We start from the raw sequence: 17,771 nt of genomic DNA on the forward strand, positions 1-17,771 counted from the left end.
ATGACCCGGAAGCTGTATGCCGGCTCCCTCGGCCAATAAAGCAAGATGAACGGCGCAACCCCAGAGTTGATCACGACTGGACCTAATGGTCAGGGGTCCCTTTACCCTTTACCTTTAAACAGGTGTAACTAGAGCTAATTTGTATTTTAGAAGGGGATTTCCCTCTCCCTAAAGGTTTTTTTACTTCATTTCCCGACATCAACCCATACAGGAAGACTAAAGCAATGAAATGCCTGGTCCTCTCACAGTTGCTAAACGCACCCTCTTATTTCAAACCTAACTCAATCCATCTGGGAGGAGACAAGCAGGGGACTGAGGCCTTTAATAAGCATCTCAGCAAGATGTCCCATAAGCAGCTTTCTGGACATTGTAGCAATAGGAACGCTCAAATCTGGAATCTAAAACATGAGAAGGACTTGAGCAGTCATGTAATACGGTAGACCATAACCCGCTTCCACACATAGCTGTGATCTGAAAGCTGGAGCTAAGTTAACAGGATGCACTGCTCTCGCTTTGGCCAAATAAGCAACAGAAGTCATCAGTATCAGTCACACTTGTATTTGCAAAACTGGAAGGAGGCCCAGACAGGGAGGTCGGTTGTCACTCTTGGCAGTGGGTGAAGGCAGTCCAGGGCTGCAGGCCGGCGGTGCTGTGAGCAGTGGCCCCTCACCTCTTTTTCAGGTTCAGGAGATTGGGGGCCGACACCTTGACTTTGCCCGGAATATTTCTGGACAGGTCTGTATCCTGTAGAAGAGAATAACACGATTCCATCTTGGTCAGCTGTACATAGAGCAAAACCTTGGTTCTGTTCGCCAGAAACTCGGTTAGGATAAAACCACACAAATTGGCTCCGAAAGCAGACGCCACTTGCTTTCGGCCAAAGCTGCAGGCCTGCCCCCTGCCCAGAGAAGGGGCTTCTTACCTTGACGCTGCGAAAGAGATCCTTCTCTCTCGGGGTCGCCTCCTTGGACTGCATGAAATTGTGCAGAGCCGTTTTTGCAGCTGTTGGGAAGACAGAAGGTACAGATTTATGGGGCAGGGGGCCATCAGCAGAGATGGAAATGTACCACCGTTTGTTCACTTAGAACATCCTTGCAAGCAGGTTCACCGCGGCCACCACCCAACTGACGGATCACGAGCCTTTCTGCCCACCGTGGAAGTCAGTGGGCACATTGCAGGCCAAAGGGGGGAAAGCAAGCTTGCTTACCTGGAGATGATTCTCCAATCACTACAGAAGACAGGCGAGTGGTTGTTTGCAAGCCAGACAGATTTCTGGGCTACCCATCTTTCTACAGCAGTGATAGGGAATCTCCAGATTTGCGGCCAAATGGGACCCACCAGGCCTCCCCATTTGGCCCACAAGGCTGTTTGGGGCAAGTCAAGCCCACCTGATGCCAGACCTGACTGGCTGCTGGGTTCCTGGGGACACTACAGAAGGGATTTTGACAGGTGGACAGGAAAACCGACCAGTCAATCATACGATGTGATAATGACATTGAGAGACTGGTGTGTAAGCATGAAATTTGGCCCCACAAATTTACCGTATTTTCCGCTCTATAAGACACACTTTCCCCCTCCTAAAAAGTACGGGGAAATGTGTGTGCATCTTATGGAGCGAATGCAGGCTGCGCGGCTAAGCCAGAAGCCAGAACAGCAAGAGGGATTGCAGCGCAGCGCTCCCTCTTGCTGTTCTAGCTTCTGCCTTAGCCCCTCTGTCCCTTCCCCCACCTCCTGGAAAAGCCCCCAAGAGCTGTGCTCCCTTTAAAGAGCCACACGGAGCATGTGTGCAGCTCTTGGGGAAAAGCCCGCAAGTGCCACACACACACTCCTCACGGCTCGGGAAAGGGAGCGCTGAGCAGAGCCTGGGATGCATACAGGCTCTGCTCAGAGCTCCCCTTAAATAATATTTTTTCCCTTGCATTCCCCCTCTAAAAACTAGATGTGTCTTATGGTCAGGTGCGTCTTATGGAGCGAAAAATACGGTAAGAGGTCAAGCTGCCTCGTAACGCTCACGTTTCCCGAGTAATGCTGCCCTGCGGAATTTTTGTGTGTGCAATTGATCCACTGGCTAGAACAACAAAAAGGAGCTGGGAAGAAATGCAACGGAGAGCGTACAATACCTTTGCCCTTCTTCTGTGTGCCAGGTGTCAGCTTGACTTTGTATCTTGAAAAAAAAGAACAAGAACAAACACAAGGTTTAATCGGAGGCCCCTTTTACGAAGGGCAATGCCAAAGGGGCCAAGAGTTGCTGCCACTCACTTGTGGTTGGTCATGGTGGTGTAAGGGGCGCAGAATGGGATGGCGAAGAGGAGAATGTCTTCCAGGTGGGGCTGCCCAGTCAGAGAATCATACAGCGTCTCTCCTTCCTGAAACAGAACAGAGGAGATGGGAGCAGAGGCTGTGAAGGGAGAGGGGTGGGCATGCCTGGCTCTGGGGGTTTTTCTGTGCTTTTATCCTTTCCGGCAAATCCTTTAGACACACACACATTCAAGCCAACTTTCTTAGGGTAGAAACACACATACGGCTCCTGCTGGCTTGACAGAGATTTAATGGACTCTTCACAGTTCTAACTTTGTAATTCATTTCTTTTTGTATGTGTCGCACAATATTTTCAAATGGGGTGGTGGTGGTTTATACAGTCTTTAAAGACTCCCCATTGGCCATATGGATGTATGTACACAAGTTTTCTTTATGGTCTTTTGCGGCCATTCCATATTTCACTCAAATGCTCCCATGTAAGAATCTTTTTTTTAAACTGACACTAAGCTATTTCCAGGGACGCAGGTGGCGCTGTGGTCTAAAGCACAGAGCCTAGGGCTTGCCGATCAGAAGGTCAGCGGTTCGTATCCCCACAGCAGGGTGAGCTCCCGTTGCTCGGTCCCTACTCCTGCCAACCTAGCAGTTTGAAAAGACGTCAAAGTGCAAGTAGATAAATAGGTACCGCTCCAGTGGGAAGGTAAATGGCGTTTCTGTGCGCTGCTCTGGCTGGCCACATGACCCAGAAGCTGTATGCCCAGCTCCCTCAGCCAATAAAGCGAGATGAGCGCTGCAACCCCAGAGTCGGCCACGACTGGACCTAATGGTAGGGGTCCCGTTACCTTTACAAATCTTAAGACACTAAGCTATTTCCAGAGCCCACTGGATGAAGAACATGTGGCATTTATTTCATAAAACAAAGGAAGGAACCTCCTTCAGCCTTTTTGGTAACAGGATATCTGTGAGTGGCTCGTCACCAGGTGAAACTCAAGAGAAAAGGGTTTGGAGAATGCACCGTCCTGATGATTCCTCGCATCAATGTGGGGGGTGGGCAGGGAGAACACATTCTGAGGAGGTATCTTCATGTTCCCTCCCCAAGCCACAGCTCTCTTAGGTTCAGGATACGACGGATCTGACCGAGTCAAAGCACTTCCAGCATTCCCCCCGAAATTGGGCATTTTGTATTTACCTCGTTCCCCAGCTGATCCTGGTCCTGATCATCCTGCAAAAGTCAACATAAGAATGTAAGAACGTAAGAGTCCTGCTGGCGTCCAGATGCATTTCTGCCTCTGATTGTAGAGGCAGAGCGTAGACATTGTGTCTAGGAGCCATTGGCAGCCTTCTCCTCCTCCATGAAATTGTCTAATCCTCTTTTCAAGCCATCCCGGTTAGTGGCCATGACTGCCTCCTGTGGCAATGAGTTCCACAGTTTAACTATACGCTGCACGAAGAAGTCCTGTCTTTTTATCTATCCTGAATCTTCCAACACTCAGCTGAATTGGATATCGGTGAGTTCTATTGTTATGAGAGGGAGAAAAACTGCCCTCTTTCTCTGTGCTATTTCATAAGCTTCTATCATATTTCCTCTTGCTTGCCTTTTCTCTAAACTTAAAAGTTCTGAACGCTGCAACCTTCCTTCACTCGAAATGATCAGTCATCTTGGTGGCCCTTTTCTCAACGTTTTCCAACTCTACCATATCCTCTCTGAGGTGAGGTGACCAGAACTCTACTGCACAGTCTTCCAAATGTGATTGCTCAACAGATTTGTATAATGGCATTATGATACTGACAGTTTTATTTGCAATTCCTTTCCTAATGATCCCTCTCATGGAATTTGCCTTTTTCACGGCTGCTGCACACTTGGCGGACATCTTCACTATGGCCCCAAGGTCTCATTCATTCCTGGTCAGTCACCATGAACGTTTATGTTAAATTTATGGCTTTTTGCCCCTATATGCATCAATTTAACCTCGTTTACACTGAATTTCACTTTCAATTTTACCTCCCATTCACTCAGCTTGGAGAGGTCCTTTTGAAGCTCCTTGCAATCTCATTTTAAGAAGTGACTCCTAACTCTAGATCGTTTATGAACATGTTAAAATGCACAGGTCCCAGCCCTGATCCCTGGGGGACTCCCACTTCCTACTTCTTTCCATTCAGAGAACTGTCCATTTATTCCTGCTGTTTGCTTCCTGCAACTTAGCCAAGTCCTTATCCACAAGATGACTTCTCCTCTTATTCCTTGACTGCTAAGCTTACTCAAGAGCCTTTGGTGAGGTACTTTGTCGAAAGCTTTTGGAAAGTCCAAGTAAACAATGTAAGCCGGATCACCTCTGCTGATATGCTTGCTGACACTCTCTAGGTTCGTGAGACAGGACTTTCCTTCGCAGAAGCCATGCTGGCTCTGCTTTAGTGGGGCTTGTTCTTCTATGTGCTGAGTTATTTTATCCTTAACAAAACTTTCCACTAGTTTTCCAAACATTAAGGCAACAGGCCTGTAATTTCCAGAATGGCCTCCCGAATCCCTTTTTTACAAATTGCATTACATTGCCGGCTTACCAGTTGTCAGGTGTGGGGGCTGATCTGTTACATATAAGTTACATATTTTTGTGCAAAGATTAGAAATCTCACATTTGAGTTCCTTGAGAACTCTCAGGTGGATGCCATCCAGGTGTGACGATCTGTCAATTTTTATTTCGTCTCTTAGGCCTGGAACTTCATCTCTTGCCACCACTGTCTCAGTTCTTTAGACTTGCCTCCTGCAAAGGTTAACCCTGGCTCTGATATTTGCCCTATATCCTCTGCTGTGAAGAGAGATGCACAGAAATCATTTAGCTTCTCCACAATCTCTTGATCCCCCTTTACAACTCCTTTGACTCCCTAGTCATCTGAGGAACCAACTGCCTCCCTAGATGATTTTCTGATGCTAACACATTTAAAGAGCTTCCTGTTGCTGGCTCTTCAAAGCTTTTTTTAAAGCATCCCTTTCTCTCTGCACTTCCTTTGCCAGATTTGTGTTCCTTTGCATTCTTTTCATTTGGACATTTTGCCTCCAATAGCTTCTCTGACTCTGCCTGAGGTCCAAGCTGGTGGGGTCTCTTGACTCTCACGGTACCTTTTCCTGATCTGCTGGACACACACGAGTTTCTAATATTGTGGTCTTAAACAACTCCAAAGCGTTTTGGCGATTTGACCCTCTGCCTTTTAACCTCCTCTTTACCAATCTCCTCATTTGGGACAAATTTCCTCTTTTGAAATCAAATGTGACCGTGCTGGATTTCCTTGGCCATTTGCATCTATATTTGGCTCAACAACGCTTACATCTCGCACCAGGTCCTGGGCGCCACTCAAAATTAAGTCTATTATTATTATTATTGCCTGGCGTGCTCCGGTCCATGGGGTCACGAAGAGTCAGACACGACTAAACGACTAAACAACAACAACAACAACAACATTATTATTATTATTATTATTTGGGGTATCTAGAAATATTGCCCCTTTGTCATGACTGGAACACATATCTAGCCAGTCTACGCGAGGGTGCTTGAAATCACCCTTTACTACTCCTATTTTCAGATGCTTCCTTGATTTCATTCATCATCTCAAGGTCTCCTTGAGCATTTTGATCAGGGGGATGATAGCACGTCCCCAGTACTAAATTACTCCTGATTATGTGCAGGTGTCCAGCCCCTTTTGAGATTTCTAGCTTGCTGGACTCAGTGCTGTCTTTGATGTAGAGTGAAACCATCTCAAGCAACACGCTGAGCCTTCAGCAAAAAAATGGGGGCAGGGGGAGAAAGGTGCAAAGAAGCCCAGCTTTCGGGAGGCCCAGAAGCTGGAAAATAGAGAAATCTCACTCAGTGTGGCTGTTCACTGCTTTGAATCTGGCGGCTGGGATTTTAAAACTGCCGGCTTTTGTTACTGTACAGTGGTACCTCGGGTTAAGAACTTAATTCATTCTGGAGGTCCGTTCTTAACCTGAAACTGTTCTTAACCTGAAGCACCACTTTAGCTAATGGGGCCTCCCGCTGCTGCCGCGCCGCCAGAGCACGATTTCTGTTCTCATCCTGAAGCAAAGTTCTTAACCTGAGATAATATTTCTGGGTTAGCAGAGTCTGTAACCTGAAGCGTCTGTAACCCGAGGTACCACTGTACTGCTACCCGGTAGTAATCAACTACCACCCAATGATTCCTACTCTCAAGGTCCCTTCTAATTCCATGATTCTGAGTCCTACTCAGAGTACACCCAGTGAAATCAAGAACATGAGAAGAGTCTGCTGGATCAGGCCAATGGCCCATCGAGTCCAGCATCCTGTTCTCACAGGAGCCAACCAGACTCCTCAATGGGAAACCAGCAGGCAAAATTTGAACACAAGAGCCAAACAGAGCCTTCTCCTCCACTCCAATTTCAATGAGCCTCTTCTGAGCTGAATACCCCCCGCGTCTTGCATGTCTTAGTCTATATTGTTGCATTCGTCAAATTATCTGAAGGAGCGTCTCCACCCCCATCGTTCTGCCCGGACGCTGAGGTCCAGCTCCGAGGGCCTTCTGGCAGTTCCCTCATTGCGAGAAGCTAAGCTACAGGGAACCAGGCAGAGGGCCTTCTCGGTGGTGGCACCTGCCCTGTGGAACGCTCTCCCATCAGATGTCAAAGAGAACAACAACTACCTGACATTTAGAAGACATCTGAAGTTTTTAATGTGTGACATTTTAATGTATTCTTAATCTTTGTTGGAAGCCGCCCAGAGTGGCTGGGGTACAAATAATAATAAATTATTATTATTATTATTATTATTATTATTATTATTATTATTATTATTGTTGTTGTTGTTGTTGTTGTTGTATTTGCAGAATATGTTCCAAAAAACAAGCAATGCAATGCAAAGAACAAAGGGGAGAAAAATTAGTTCTTGTAAGACACTTCCTGTCTATCTTTAGATAAGCATCAGGATCCGTCAGTCACCGTTCCCTCCACCAGCGACGAAACATGAACAGATCCAAAATGGGCCTTCCGAGAAACAAGAGGGGCATCCTGGCCTGCTCGGGGGAACCCCAAGATTTTCAGAAGCGCGACAAATATTCCAAGACGAAAGAAATAATGAGGCGAAGGGGGCAGGGAGAAGAGAATGTGCAAACCTCAAAGAGGACACAACATGCTGAGCAGCAACAGATTAGGAAGCACCAGTTAGAAGAAACAGGAAAACAAGGAGTGCGGAGGGGAGATGTCTCACCTTGACCCCTGAAACGACAGCAACTCACCCTTCGCCAACCTGGTGCCCGCGAGATGTTGTGGGGCTGCTACTCCCATCAGCCTGGAGGGCACCAGGTTGGCAAAGGGGGAAGTACCTGGAGGAGGGCTGGTTCCAAGGAAGGAAAGCCTGAAGTACTTGCGGGAGGGCAGGAGAAGTCACTGCTTTCTATAGTAGCCGCCTCTTATTTATTTATTAAAATTTATATATCACTTGATTGTTAAAAAATAGCAAGAAAACTATTAATTAAAAACAACACATTAAAGTATTCAAAAAACAGAACCAGCAATGAGCTACAAACAAGCTAAAATGCATATCAACGTTCTATAAGCGGGGGCAAGTTTGTCTAAAAGAAAAATGTTTCTAGCAGGTACCGAAAAGAACGTAGCAAAGGCTACCTGCCTAACATCATGTTACAGGAATTCTGAGGTCTTACATATATATAAAAAATAAATGTTCATAAACATATGAGGCAAACAGATACGTAAGTATATAAACCACGTGTCTGAAATAGTACAGGAGAGCAATCCTGAAGCCATTTTGACTCTCCCAAATCAACCTCAAATATTTCTCTGCAAGGAGGGAAGAAATGGGAAAATTTCCTCCCCATTGTCTCCCTGCTCACAAATCCTGTCTTAAGGGCATATCTGTGTCTGAATAAGGTGAGCCTGTGACCTGGATTCAGGAACTGAGTATTTACCATCACAAAAGAATGCCCAGGTAAAAGCAATCAGTGACCGTTATTAGGTATCCTGGCAGACAGGATTTCTGCTGTAGACCACCCCTTCAGTGATATATGTAGGAAGATTTTTGGGGGTGGTCTTGAGCTACAGGGGAGGCAATTTTCAAATGTCTATATAAGGGCTTGCACACCATTTTTCTGGGTCCCTCTTGCGTGTGATGAGTGGGGGACCCTGTTGCAACAGATTAATAAACATCAGGCTTACTAGCTGCTTTGCTTCTCAATATTCTCTGCTTGGCCTCTGTTATTTGTCTCCTACCAATAGAGAACCTGCAGGAAGACTCTATTAGTGCTCTTGGGTACCCCATAAGGGAAAAGGAGCAAATTTTTTCTTTATAACAATCACTAGGCAGGGAGTTCCAAAGTGCAGGTACTGCCAAACTAAAATATTGGTTTCTTACAGACTTGGCACCTGCAGTGGTGCCCCTTACGCAGACTGAAGGGATCGAGTGGGAGCCTGTGGGATCAGGCGATCTCGCAGGAAAACTGGTCCCAAGTTGTTAGGGGCTGTGGCGTTTGCCTCCTAGGATGGGTCATAAGGAAAGGGGTAAAATAGGTGTGATGTGATTGGCCAGTGAGAATGCAAGGGGGGAATAAAAGTTAGAGTGGGAGGTTTTGAAAGTCAGTCGAGTTGAGGTTTGGGAGTTGAGTGGTTTTGAGGCTTGGGGAGTTGAAGAAGGAAGAGGGAGGTTTAGGTGTGGGTTGGTAGAATCATAGAATCATAGAGTTGGAAGAGACCACAAGGGCCATCGAGTCCAACCCCCTGCCAAGCAGGAAACACCATCAGAGGACTTCTGACATATGGTTGTCAAGCCTCTGCTTAAAGACCTCCAAAGCAGGAGACTCCACCACACTCCTTGGCAGCAAATTCCACTGTCGAACAGCTCTTACTGTCAGGAAGTTCTTCCTAATGTTTAGGTGGAATCTTCTTTCTTGTAGTTTGGATCCATTGCTCCGTGTCCGCTTCTCTGGAGCAGCAGAAAACAACCTTTCTCCCTCCTCTATGTGACATCCTTTTATATATTTGAACATGGCTATCATATCACCCCTTAACCTCCTCTTCTCCAGGCTAAACATGCCCAGCTCCCTTAGCCGTTCCTCATAAGGCATCGTTTCCAGGCCTTTGACCTGTATTGCGTTGTATTGCGAAAGAGTGAGAGGAATTGTTAGGTGGAGTCAGATAGATAGTTGGAATAATCAGTTTGGAGTTGTTAGGAACTAAGAATAAGAAACTGACAAGTAAAATTAACTGTAACCATAAGCTTGTTCCTGCATTTAAAAATAAACTTGATTTATGTTAACCACTGACTGGACTCCGTGTGTCCCCGTGAGATACGGGATGGTGGCAGCGAAGAAGGCAATAGACCGTCAAACGTCCGGGGGCCCTGTGTGTGATCGCCACAGGGGCTTTGTGCGCTAACAGGGACAGGTTCTCTCTCGACGGCTTACCTTCTCGTCCAGGTGCTCCTCCAAAGCCACGTCCTGCAACTCGACGGCCACGTGCTCTATCGTGACCCCCTCTCCCCTCCGGCCCCCTCGCGGCTTCTGGGGCTGCTTCTTGGCAGAGTCCGGACCCCCCTTCCCTTTCTTGGCTTTCCGCGGCTTCTCTTCTTTGCTCGAACCTGCAGACTGTGTTGGGTGCAAACAAGCGGCGTTAGAATTCGAGACCCGACACAGGAAGCAAAGGGGAAATACATTTATTTTCTCTTTCTCCCCACCCCCCACCCCAGAACGCAGGCCACAGACAAGGCCGGATTAATATCCTTAAGAGGTAACCACTTAAAAAGTTTTTGGTGCTCCCATACGTGTCCAATTCAAAATATAAACAATAATAAACAGCAAAATGAAATTTTATTTTTCAAAATGAAACAAAACCTACAGTAAAATGGAAAATAATGTTTATTTTGGTACGCTTCCACTTTACTTGTATTTGAAACGTTTTCTCCTACTTTTTATAATTGCAAAGTTTTTGATCAGATACTCAGAACTAATCTTACAGAACATGTCCGCTTCTATGCTTAGTAGAGATTATTATAATGATAATAATGTTATTATTTATACCCCGCCCATCTGGCTGGGTTTCCCCAGCCACTCTGGGCGGCTTACAAAATATATAAAGCATAATAAAGCATCAAACATTAAAAGCTTCCCGATACAGGGCTGCCTTCAGATGTCTTCTAAAAGTTGTATAGTTCTTTATCTCCTTGACATCTGAAGAGGGTGTTCCACAGGAATAAGGCATCCAGCCTGCCTTGTTGAACAGTTATTCTGTTGGGATTTTTTAATATACTTCAACTGAGAAAATGAATGCTCAGCTGGGCAATTTGTGACCATTAATGTTAAAAATATACGAAAGAAAATGTCAGCGTTTGGAAAAGCACATTCAATATTGTCCGAATCTTGTTTTCACTTTTATTACACTGAATGTATGACGCACATACGAGTGAAATTGCCGAAGCTGAGCTGAGAAATTTGCGTCCAAGTTCTCGGGTATCAATCAATCGGGTATCATACAAGTATCAATCCACTTTTGACAACACTGAGAATAGTTTTCAATTTCAAAGAAAACTCCTCTGCTATTTCTTTTTTTGTGGAAGCTGGTTCAGCTACACCAGGGGTCTGCAACCTTTAAGACAAAAAGAGCCACTTGGACCCGTTTCCGAAGAAAAAAAATCTGGGAGCCGCAAAACTCGTCATTATAAAAATAACTTTTTTGTCACTTTTTATTATTTCTTTGTTTGACCCCTCAGAATTACTCCTACTCATAGAAATAAACATTAAATTAACAAGTTACCTTTTTGTGTGTGTGTGTTCTTCACTCCCCTTCAAAACAGTGACCAGCGTACATGCCCCCTTTCAATGCAGTGACCAGCGTACATGCCCCTTACAATGTAGCGGGCGGGCGGGAAGGTGACGTCGGGACGGTGCGTGACTAACGCACGCAGCGCCCCCATGCGACGTCACAGCCAGTACAGCGCCCGCCACAGTGGGGAGTGTCGGGGCGCACAATGCGCCTCCTCCCCTCGCTAGTATCCGCCCCGGAGCCGCGGCAAAGGTGTAAAAGAGCCACATGCGGCTCCGGAGCCGCGGGTTGCTGACCCCTGAGCTACACCGTATGATCCATGGTAAATCCAGCAATGGAAAATTCCAGTTTTCCATTGATGCCCTAAGCATGTGCTCATTCTGCTTAATGATTAATCCAGCCGTGGACACAGAAGAGCTCCCTTGCCCTGAACCAGGCCACCGGGTCCACCCAGCTCAGGACTAACTCTCCGGGTTTTTTGGCAGGACATGGATGCTTTCGCTGGGATTCCTGCATTGCAGGGGGCTGGACTAGATGACCCCCGGGGGTCCCTTACAATTCTATGATCTCTCCCAGCCCTACCTGGGGAGCCGCTGGGGGTTGAACCAGAGACCTTCTCCATGCAAGAAAAATGCTCTAGCCTCTGAGCTGCAATGGCCCTTCTTCCCCAGGTAAAGAGAGACCCAGCCCCTTTCTGCCTGACTCACCCCCAGCAGCTTCATGATCAGCTCCCGCTCTTCCTCGTCCTGGTCCTTGTACTTCTCCTTGATCTTCTTCAGTTTACTCTGCAGAGGAGAGAGGGAAGGAGCAGAGTTGAGCAGCTTTCCCCAAAGACAGGGTGCGCTAGGCTCCTCCACAGCACTCGCTCCGAATGCGGCACCCAACTCGGTCTGGATCCGAGCCATTTCATGCATTTTACACTGGTACCTTGGTTCTCAAACGCCTTGGTACTCAAACAACTTGGAACCCAAACACTGCAAACCTGGAAGTCTGTCTGTTTTTGCTATTTATTTTGCATTTTTGCTTTTGCGGCTTTTTCGTTTTGCTTTGGTGAATGCGTGGAACCCAGTTCAGCTACTGATTGACTTGTGTGACTGCAGTACATTGTTTATTGCTTTCATTTTATGGATCAATGGTCTCGTTAGATAGGAAAATGCATGTTAAATTGCTGTTTTAGGGGTTGTTTTTAAAGTCTGGAACTGATTAATCCATTTTGCATTACTTTATATGGGAAAGTGCGCCTTGGTTTTGGAACGGTTTGGTTTTGGAACGGACTTCCGGAACGGATTAAGTTTGAGATCCAAGGTACCACTGCATTTATTAATATTTAAACACCGCTTGAGTGTAAGAGAAACCCTCAGAGCAGAAAGACAAAACAATAAGATCAAAACAAATTTGCAGCAACACTTTAAACCAGGCCAAAGCTAAAATGCTATTTTCTAAACACCTAGGCACGCTTGTCTAAACAAGAACGTTTTTAGCAGGTGCCAAGAAGAGGAAAGGGAAGGCAGCTGCTTGACCTCAAGAGGGAGGGAGTTCCAAAGTGCAGGCGGCAGGCAAAATAGGCGAACTCCACAGCTCTGCAATGCCCACCTTCTGTCCCCTCTTCATGGGCTGCTGGGCCCCTGCTGCATTCTTGCCGGCGCTGGGAGGAGGCGCTGGGTGCTGAGGGCTGCCGTCCTCTTCCTTCCCCTTGGGCGGGTCTGGATCCTCTGGGTCACTTGGCTTCCTCTTCTTCATTTCCCTGGGGAAAAGGCAGGAGGCCTGAGACCCGTGGTCCCCAAACAGGGCAACAGCGCCCCCTTAGTGGCGTCTTCCTTAGCAGATTGCGACTACAGTGGTGCCTCGCAAGACGAAAAGAATCCGTTCTGTGATTCTCTTCGTCTAGCGGTTTTTTCGTCTTGCGAAGCAAGCCCATTGACGGATTAGCGGATTAGCGCTATTAGCGGCTTTTAGCAGCTTATCAGCTTATCGGATCAGCTGATAAGCGGCTTAGCGGCTTAGAAAAAGGGGGGAAAGGGGAAAAAACGCGCAGGAACCCGCAAGACATTGTCGTCTTGCGAAGCAAGCCCATAGGAAATTCATTTTGCGAAGCACCTCCAAAACAGAAAACTCTTTCGTCTAGCGAGTTTTCCGTCTTGCGAGGCATTCGTCTTGCGGGGCACCACTGTATTCCAAATAAAGCTTTTTATAAGGTAGGGCAGGGGACAAGGGGGGAACAAGAGGGCAGGGACCCCCAAAAGCTTGGAAGCGGCTCCTTAGACCATTCAAGGGCTCAGACAGAGAATAATGGCTGATGAAGATGATGGACAATGCCAAAATAGCGAGACTGATTGGGAAAATCAGAAACCAGGAAGAGAAGAATTTCAAGGAAAATGGGAAAAAATTATAATGTACTTAAGAGAACGCTGTAAATGACTAAAACGTTTGGCAGGATTTGAGTAAAGTTTGTAATGTACGGAAAAATATGGAAAAACAGACTATTCGTTTTTTTAACAAATTAGAGAAAATAAGGTAAGCAGATGAAAAAAGATAGATAATGGAAACCAGGGAAGGATGGAGGGAAGTCAAGGGATCCAGAGAATCCTAAATAAGGAGGTGAATGATGTGTTTGGATTTAAATTTGTTATGTAAAACTTAATAAAAATATATTTTAAAAAAAGAAAAAAGACCACCCAAGGGCTCAGAGTCCGTCCAGCTGCTTGGCTTCAAACAGCCAGGAGGCATCAACCAGCAGCTGAGAGAAGAGCCACTGTCAGGGGGGCAAGTCAAACCGCTCCCCATGGTTGCCTTCATCTCCTCTGTGCCTCTGCCACCCCCTTCCTCCTCTACATGGTGATGGTGTCAGTGGTCCCCCTACCCACCCACTGCCTGGACAAGCCTAATTTTGGCACTTGTGAATGTCCACTGCCTTCTCTTCCCAATTCTTCCCCACCCCAGTTTACATTTTTTGCTGCTGCTTTAGCAGGGGCAGGACACAGGTGGTGCTGTGGGTTAAACCACAGAGCCTAGGACTTGCTGATCAGAAGGTCGGCGGTTCGAATCCCCGCGACCGGGTGAGCTCCCATTGTTCAGTCCCTGCTCCTGCCCACCTAGCAGTTCGAAAGCATCTCAAAGTGCAGGTAGATAAATAGGTCTGGCAGGAAGGTAAACGGCGTTTCTGTGCGCTGCTCTGGTTCGCCAGAAGTGGCTTAGTCATGCTGGCCACATGACCCGGAAGCTGTACATCAGCTCCCTCGGCCAATAAAGCGAGATGAGCGCCACAACCCCAGAGTCGGCCACGACTGGACCTAATGGTCAGGGGTCCCTTTACAGTGGTGCCTCACAAGATGAACGCCTCGCAAAACGAAAAACTCGCAAGACAAAAGAGTTTTCCGTTTTTGAGTCGTTCCGCAAGACGAATTTCCCTATGGGCTTGCTTCGCAAGAAGAAAGCCCATAGGGAAATCTCCGGGGACCTCTTTTAAAATGCTGGCAGTCGGGAGCAAAGACTTTCGCCCACCGCCGGCCTTCAGAAGAGGTCCTGGACCTCTTCTGAAGGCCGGTGGGGGGCAAAGGTCTTTGCTCCCCCCCCCCCGCCTGCCTTCCTGGGACAGCAGAGACTTCTCAGCTGTCCTGGGCGATCTTAAAATGCCCGCCAGCATTTTAAAATCGCCCCGGGACAGCGGAGGCTTCGCTGCCGCCCGCCAGCATTTTAAAATCACCCCGGGACAGCGGAGGCTTCGCTGCCGCCCGCCAGCATTTTAAAATCGCCCCAGGACAGCGGGGGCTTTTAAAATGCTGGTGGTCGGCAGCAAAGCCCTCCTGTCCCTGGAGCTTGCGGGGTGGGAGGGGGGGAGAAGGGCTTTTCTTCCCACCGCCAGCCTTCAGAACAGCCTTCTGAAGGCTGGCAGTGGGAAGAAATGCCCTTGTCGTCGTCCCCCAGCCTTCAGAAGAGGTTGGGGGACAGACTGTCCCCGGACCTGGTCTGAAGGTGGTTTCCATAGGAACGCATTGATTGATTTTCAATGCATTCCTATGGGAAACCGTGCTTCGCAAGACGAAAAACTCACAAGAAAAAACTTGCGGAACGAATTAATTTCGTCTTGCGAGGCACCACTGTACCTTTAGCAGGGGCACCCAAACCCTTCACCTGAGCTGCTTTGCTCAAAGGAAGGAGGAGGCAGGCAGCTTTGGCAGGGGGGTGGGAGGGAGGGCCAGTGGGGCAGGGGGGCCCTCCAAAGCACAGCCCCTGTTCACACACACACACACACACGGACGGCCTCTGTTTGGAGGCTACTTTTGGGAGAGGGAGGGAAAAGGGGACTCCCTCCACGCTGGCACCAGCAGCCAGCAAACCTCAGCCTGGCTCAGTCTGCGTTGCACGTGGCCCTGCAGAAATCTCCTCAGGGAGGGAGAAAGTCAGACCGGCAAGCCAGCCACAAGGCTGAAGACGTCTGCTGGATCACAAGGAATCAAATCTCTTAAGCAGCCCCGAAACTGCGGCCCGAGGCTCACTGCCGCCCCAGGATCCTCACCTCCTCTCCTTGGCTGAGAGGTGCCTCCGGCCCTGAGACTTGCTGTCGCTCTGCAAGGGAGAGAGAAAAGGGAATAAAGACTCCGTCTGTGTCCTCTGGGGCAGCAGGCAAGCGTTATGATCATCGATCACTGGCTGGTATCCGGCAGGAGCTTACCAAGCTCGAGACGTCCTCCTTTGGAGCAGGTTTCAGCTGGGATCTGGAAGGAAACGAATAAGTCCTTTGTTAGCAGGAGCTGCCAATCTGGTGTGAGATGTTGGGAAGTGGATGTTGATTATGGGAGAGAAAGTTCTTTCTGATGTTAACTCAGACTCCCCCTTCTTGCCATTTGAACTGACTAGTTCAAGTCCTACCCTCTGGAATAGCAGAAAACAATCTTGCTCCATCTCCTTCAGATATCTGAAGATGGCTATCAGATCTCCTCTTACCTGGGCTAAACATCTTCCGAGCTGGAGAGGAGGTGGGGTTGCGGGCTTCATGCCCTCCCCCCACGTGGGCGGGGGCTGGATTGCAGGGAATCCTTAGGTGCCTAAGCCAATACCTTTTCATTGCTGTAATCAATAAAGTTGTGGTCTTTTCTAGCCCATCAACCTTATATCACGTGTCCTTGTGTCTTCATTTCACTTCGCGGGGGTCGGGTCCTCGAACCACAAAGACTCTCCTCCCTGAAAGAGAGGGGAGTGGTTGTGGTCGGGAGCCCGAGCGCCGCCCAGCAGGGGGCGTGGCCCCCTGCCTCCAGCTCACCTGGCTGGCGCTCACGCCCCCCCTGTGGCCACCCAACCAGGTGCCACGGAGGGGGCGTGTTCAGCAGCCTTTTGCTGCAGCGCCAGCCTCTCCCTGGCCTCATTCCTCGTCGTCGCCCCGTCGCGAGTCACCCACCCTCCACTCCCTTTTAGTTAGGGCTTAGGTCATTGGCCTTGCTATGGACCTTAGGTTGGTCGCCCTGGTTGCCCGGGGGGCCTGGTAGGAGTTTTGCGCTATTTAGGGCTGGCGCGCCTGAGGATTTCCCTCTTTCTCCGCTCCAGCACCCCAGCTGCTCCGGTTTCCCACCCTCCCACCCTTTAGGTTTGGCTCTTTGACCTTGCTATGGACTTTGCTTGGTCGCCGTCAAGGGGCCTGGTAGGAATTTTTTCCACTTGGCAAATTGGCACCAGCCATTTGGTTTTTCGCCTACCTGGTAGCAAATCGTCACAACTTCCTCGGCATTGGCGGTTAGGCATTGGTATGGGTATTGTTATGTAGATGAAGGGGGAGGATGCGCCATCACTTGCCCCGCATATTGAAGGGTAGTGTGGTAAAGGATTCCGGGGGGCGTGGCCCTGTCCAAAGCCTATGGAGGTGTGGGCCTAAGGCACGCCCCCTAGCGGTGACCCCAGGGGAGTTCCTAGTTGATGTACATCAGCAGGACTCCCCCTACTGGTGGTTAACCCTTGCCAGTCTTCTAGCAATCAGGCTGAAGCCGGTTAGTCGATAGGACCAATGCCTAAGCCAATACCGCTCAATTCCTGTAATCAATAAAGTTGTGGCCTAATTTTGCCTATTAACCTAAAATACTGGTGTCCTGTGTCTTTATTTCCGTGGGGGAGGCGGGAACTCGCCACGTAACTCAACCCTTCATCGTAAGGCCTGGTTTCTGGACCCTTCATTCTCCAGGCCACCCTCCTCGCCACACCTTCCAGCTTGACAACACCCTCCTTAAACTGGCTCCAAGAAACCAGTTCCCAGATTTCACTACGCCAATCGCAGCTCACACCCAGCCAAGCTCACAATCCATACGTTGCTTCGTCCTCCTGAAAGCAACACACACAAAGCCAAGGTGTGGCTCAGCGTGTCTCGGTTACCTTTGGGACTGCAGGTGCGAGAGGTCAATGGTCGTGTCGGGAAAACGTATCTCTTCCAAGGCCTGACTCCCTTTGCCCTCCTCCTCCTCCTCCTCTGAGTCTGCATACTCCTCGTCGGACGATCCTTCTGGAGCCAGGGCATGTCCTGCCCCATCCCCATCCCCCTCCTGGTGGGGGGTCTCGGCCGGGTCTTTCTCATCCTCAGCCTTCTCCTGAGGTTCCTCCTTTTCGCCATCGCTGCTGCTGCTGTCGTCTCCTTCCGGTGCGTCTTGGAAAAGAAAGTGCAGCTGCATTCTCCAGGGCTTAGAGTCTAACAGCCATCTGCAAGCAGATGTCCTCCAGATACTTTGGACCACAATTCCCA

At 48.6% G+C, this 17,771-nt stretch overlaps 1 protein-coding gene across 2 annotated transcripts in view; it reads right to left on the bottom strand.

Moving 5' to 3' along the window:
• Positions 1-307: 307 nt before the first annotated feature.
• Positions 308-17,771, bottom strand: part of NEMF (nuclear export mediator factor) — a 42,602-nt gene continuing 25,138 nt past the window's right edge. Inside the window, exons 23-33 of one of the 2 annotated variants that reach the window (XM_083514623.1) lie at positions 17,408-17,675; positions 15,723-15,765; positions 15,567-15,616; positions 12,644-12,794; positions 11,758-11,835; positions 9,697-9,876; positions 3,446-3,478; positions 2,260-2,366; positions 2,121-2,164; positions 923-1,002; positions 308-744 (exon numbers count right to left, since the gene is read on the bottom strand). In XM_083514623.1, the coding sequence (XP_083370749.1) occupies positions 667-744; positions 923-1,002; positions 2,121-2,164; positions 2,260-2,366; positions 3,446-3,478; positions 9,697-9,876; positions 11,758-11,835; positions 12,644-12,794; positions 15,567-15,616; positions 15,723-15,765; positions 17,408-17,675 (1,112 nt within the window). In that variant the 3' untranslated portion in view covers positions 308-666. The remainder of the gene's footprint in view (positions 745-922; positions 1,003-2,120; positions 2,165-2,259; positions 2,367-3,445; positions 3,479-9,696; positions 9,877-11,757; positions 11,836-12,643; positions 12,795-15,566; positions 15,617-15,722; positions 15,766-17,407; positions 17,676-17,771) is intronic. The other variant, XM_083514624.1, reaches the window with a different exon arrangement.

This window comes from Podarcis liolepis (genome assembly GCF_965112155.1).
Source record: "Podarcis liolepis genome assembly, chromosome: 1".
In the NCBI taxonomy this organism is placed as follows: domain Eukaryota; kingdom Metazoa; phylum Chordata; class Lepidosauria; order Squamata; family Lacertidae; genus Podarcis; species Podarcis liolepis.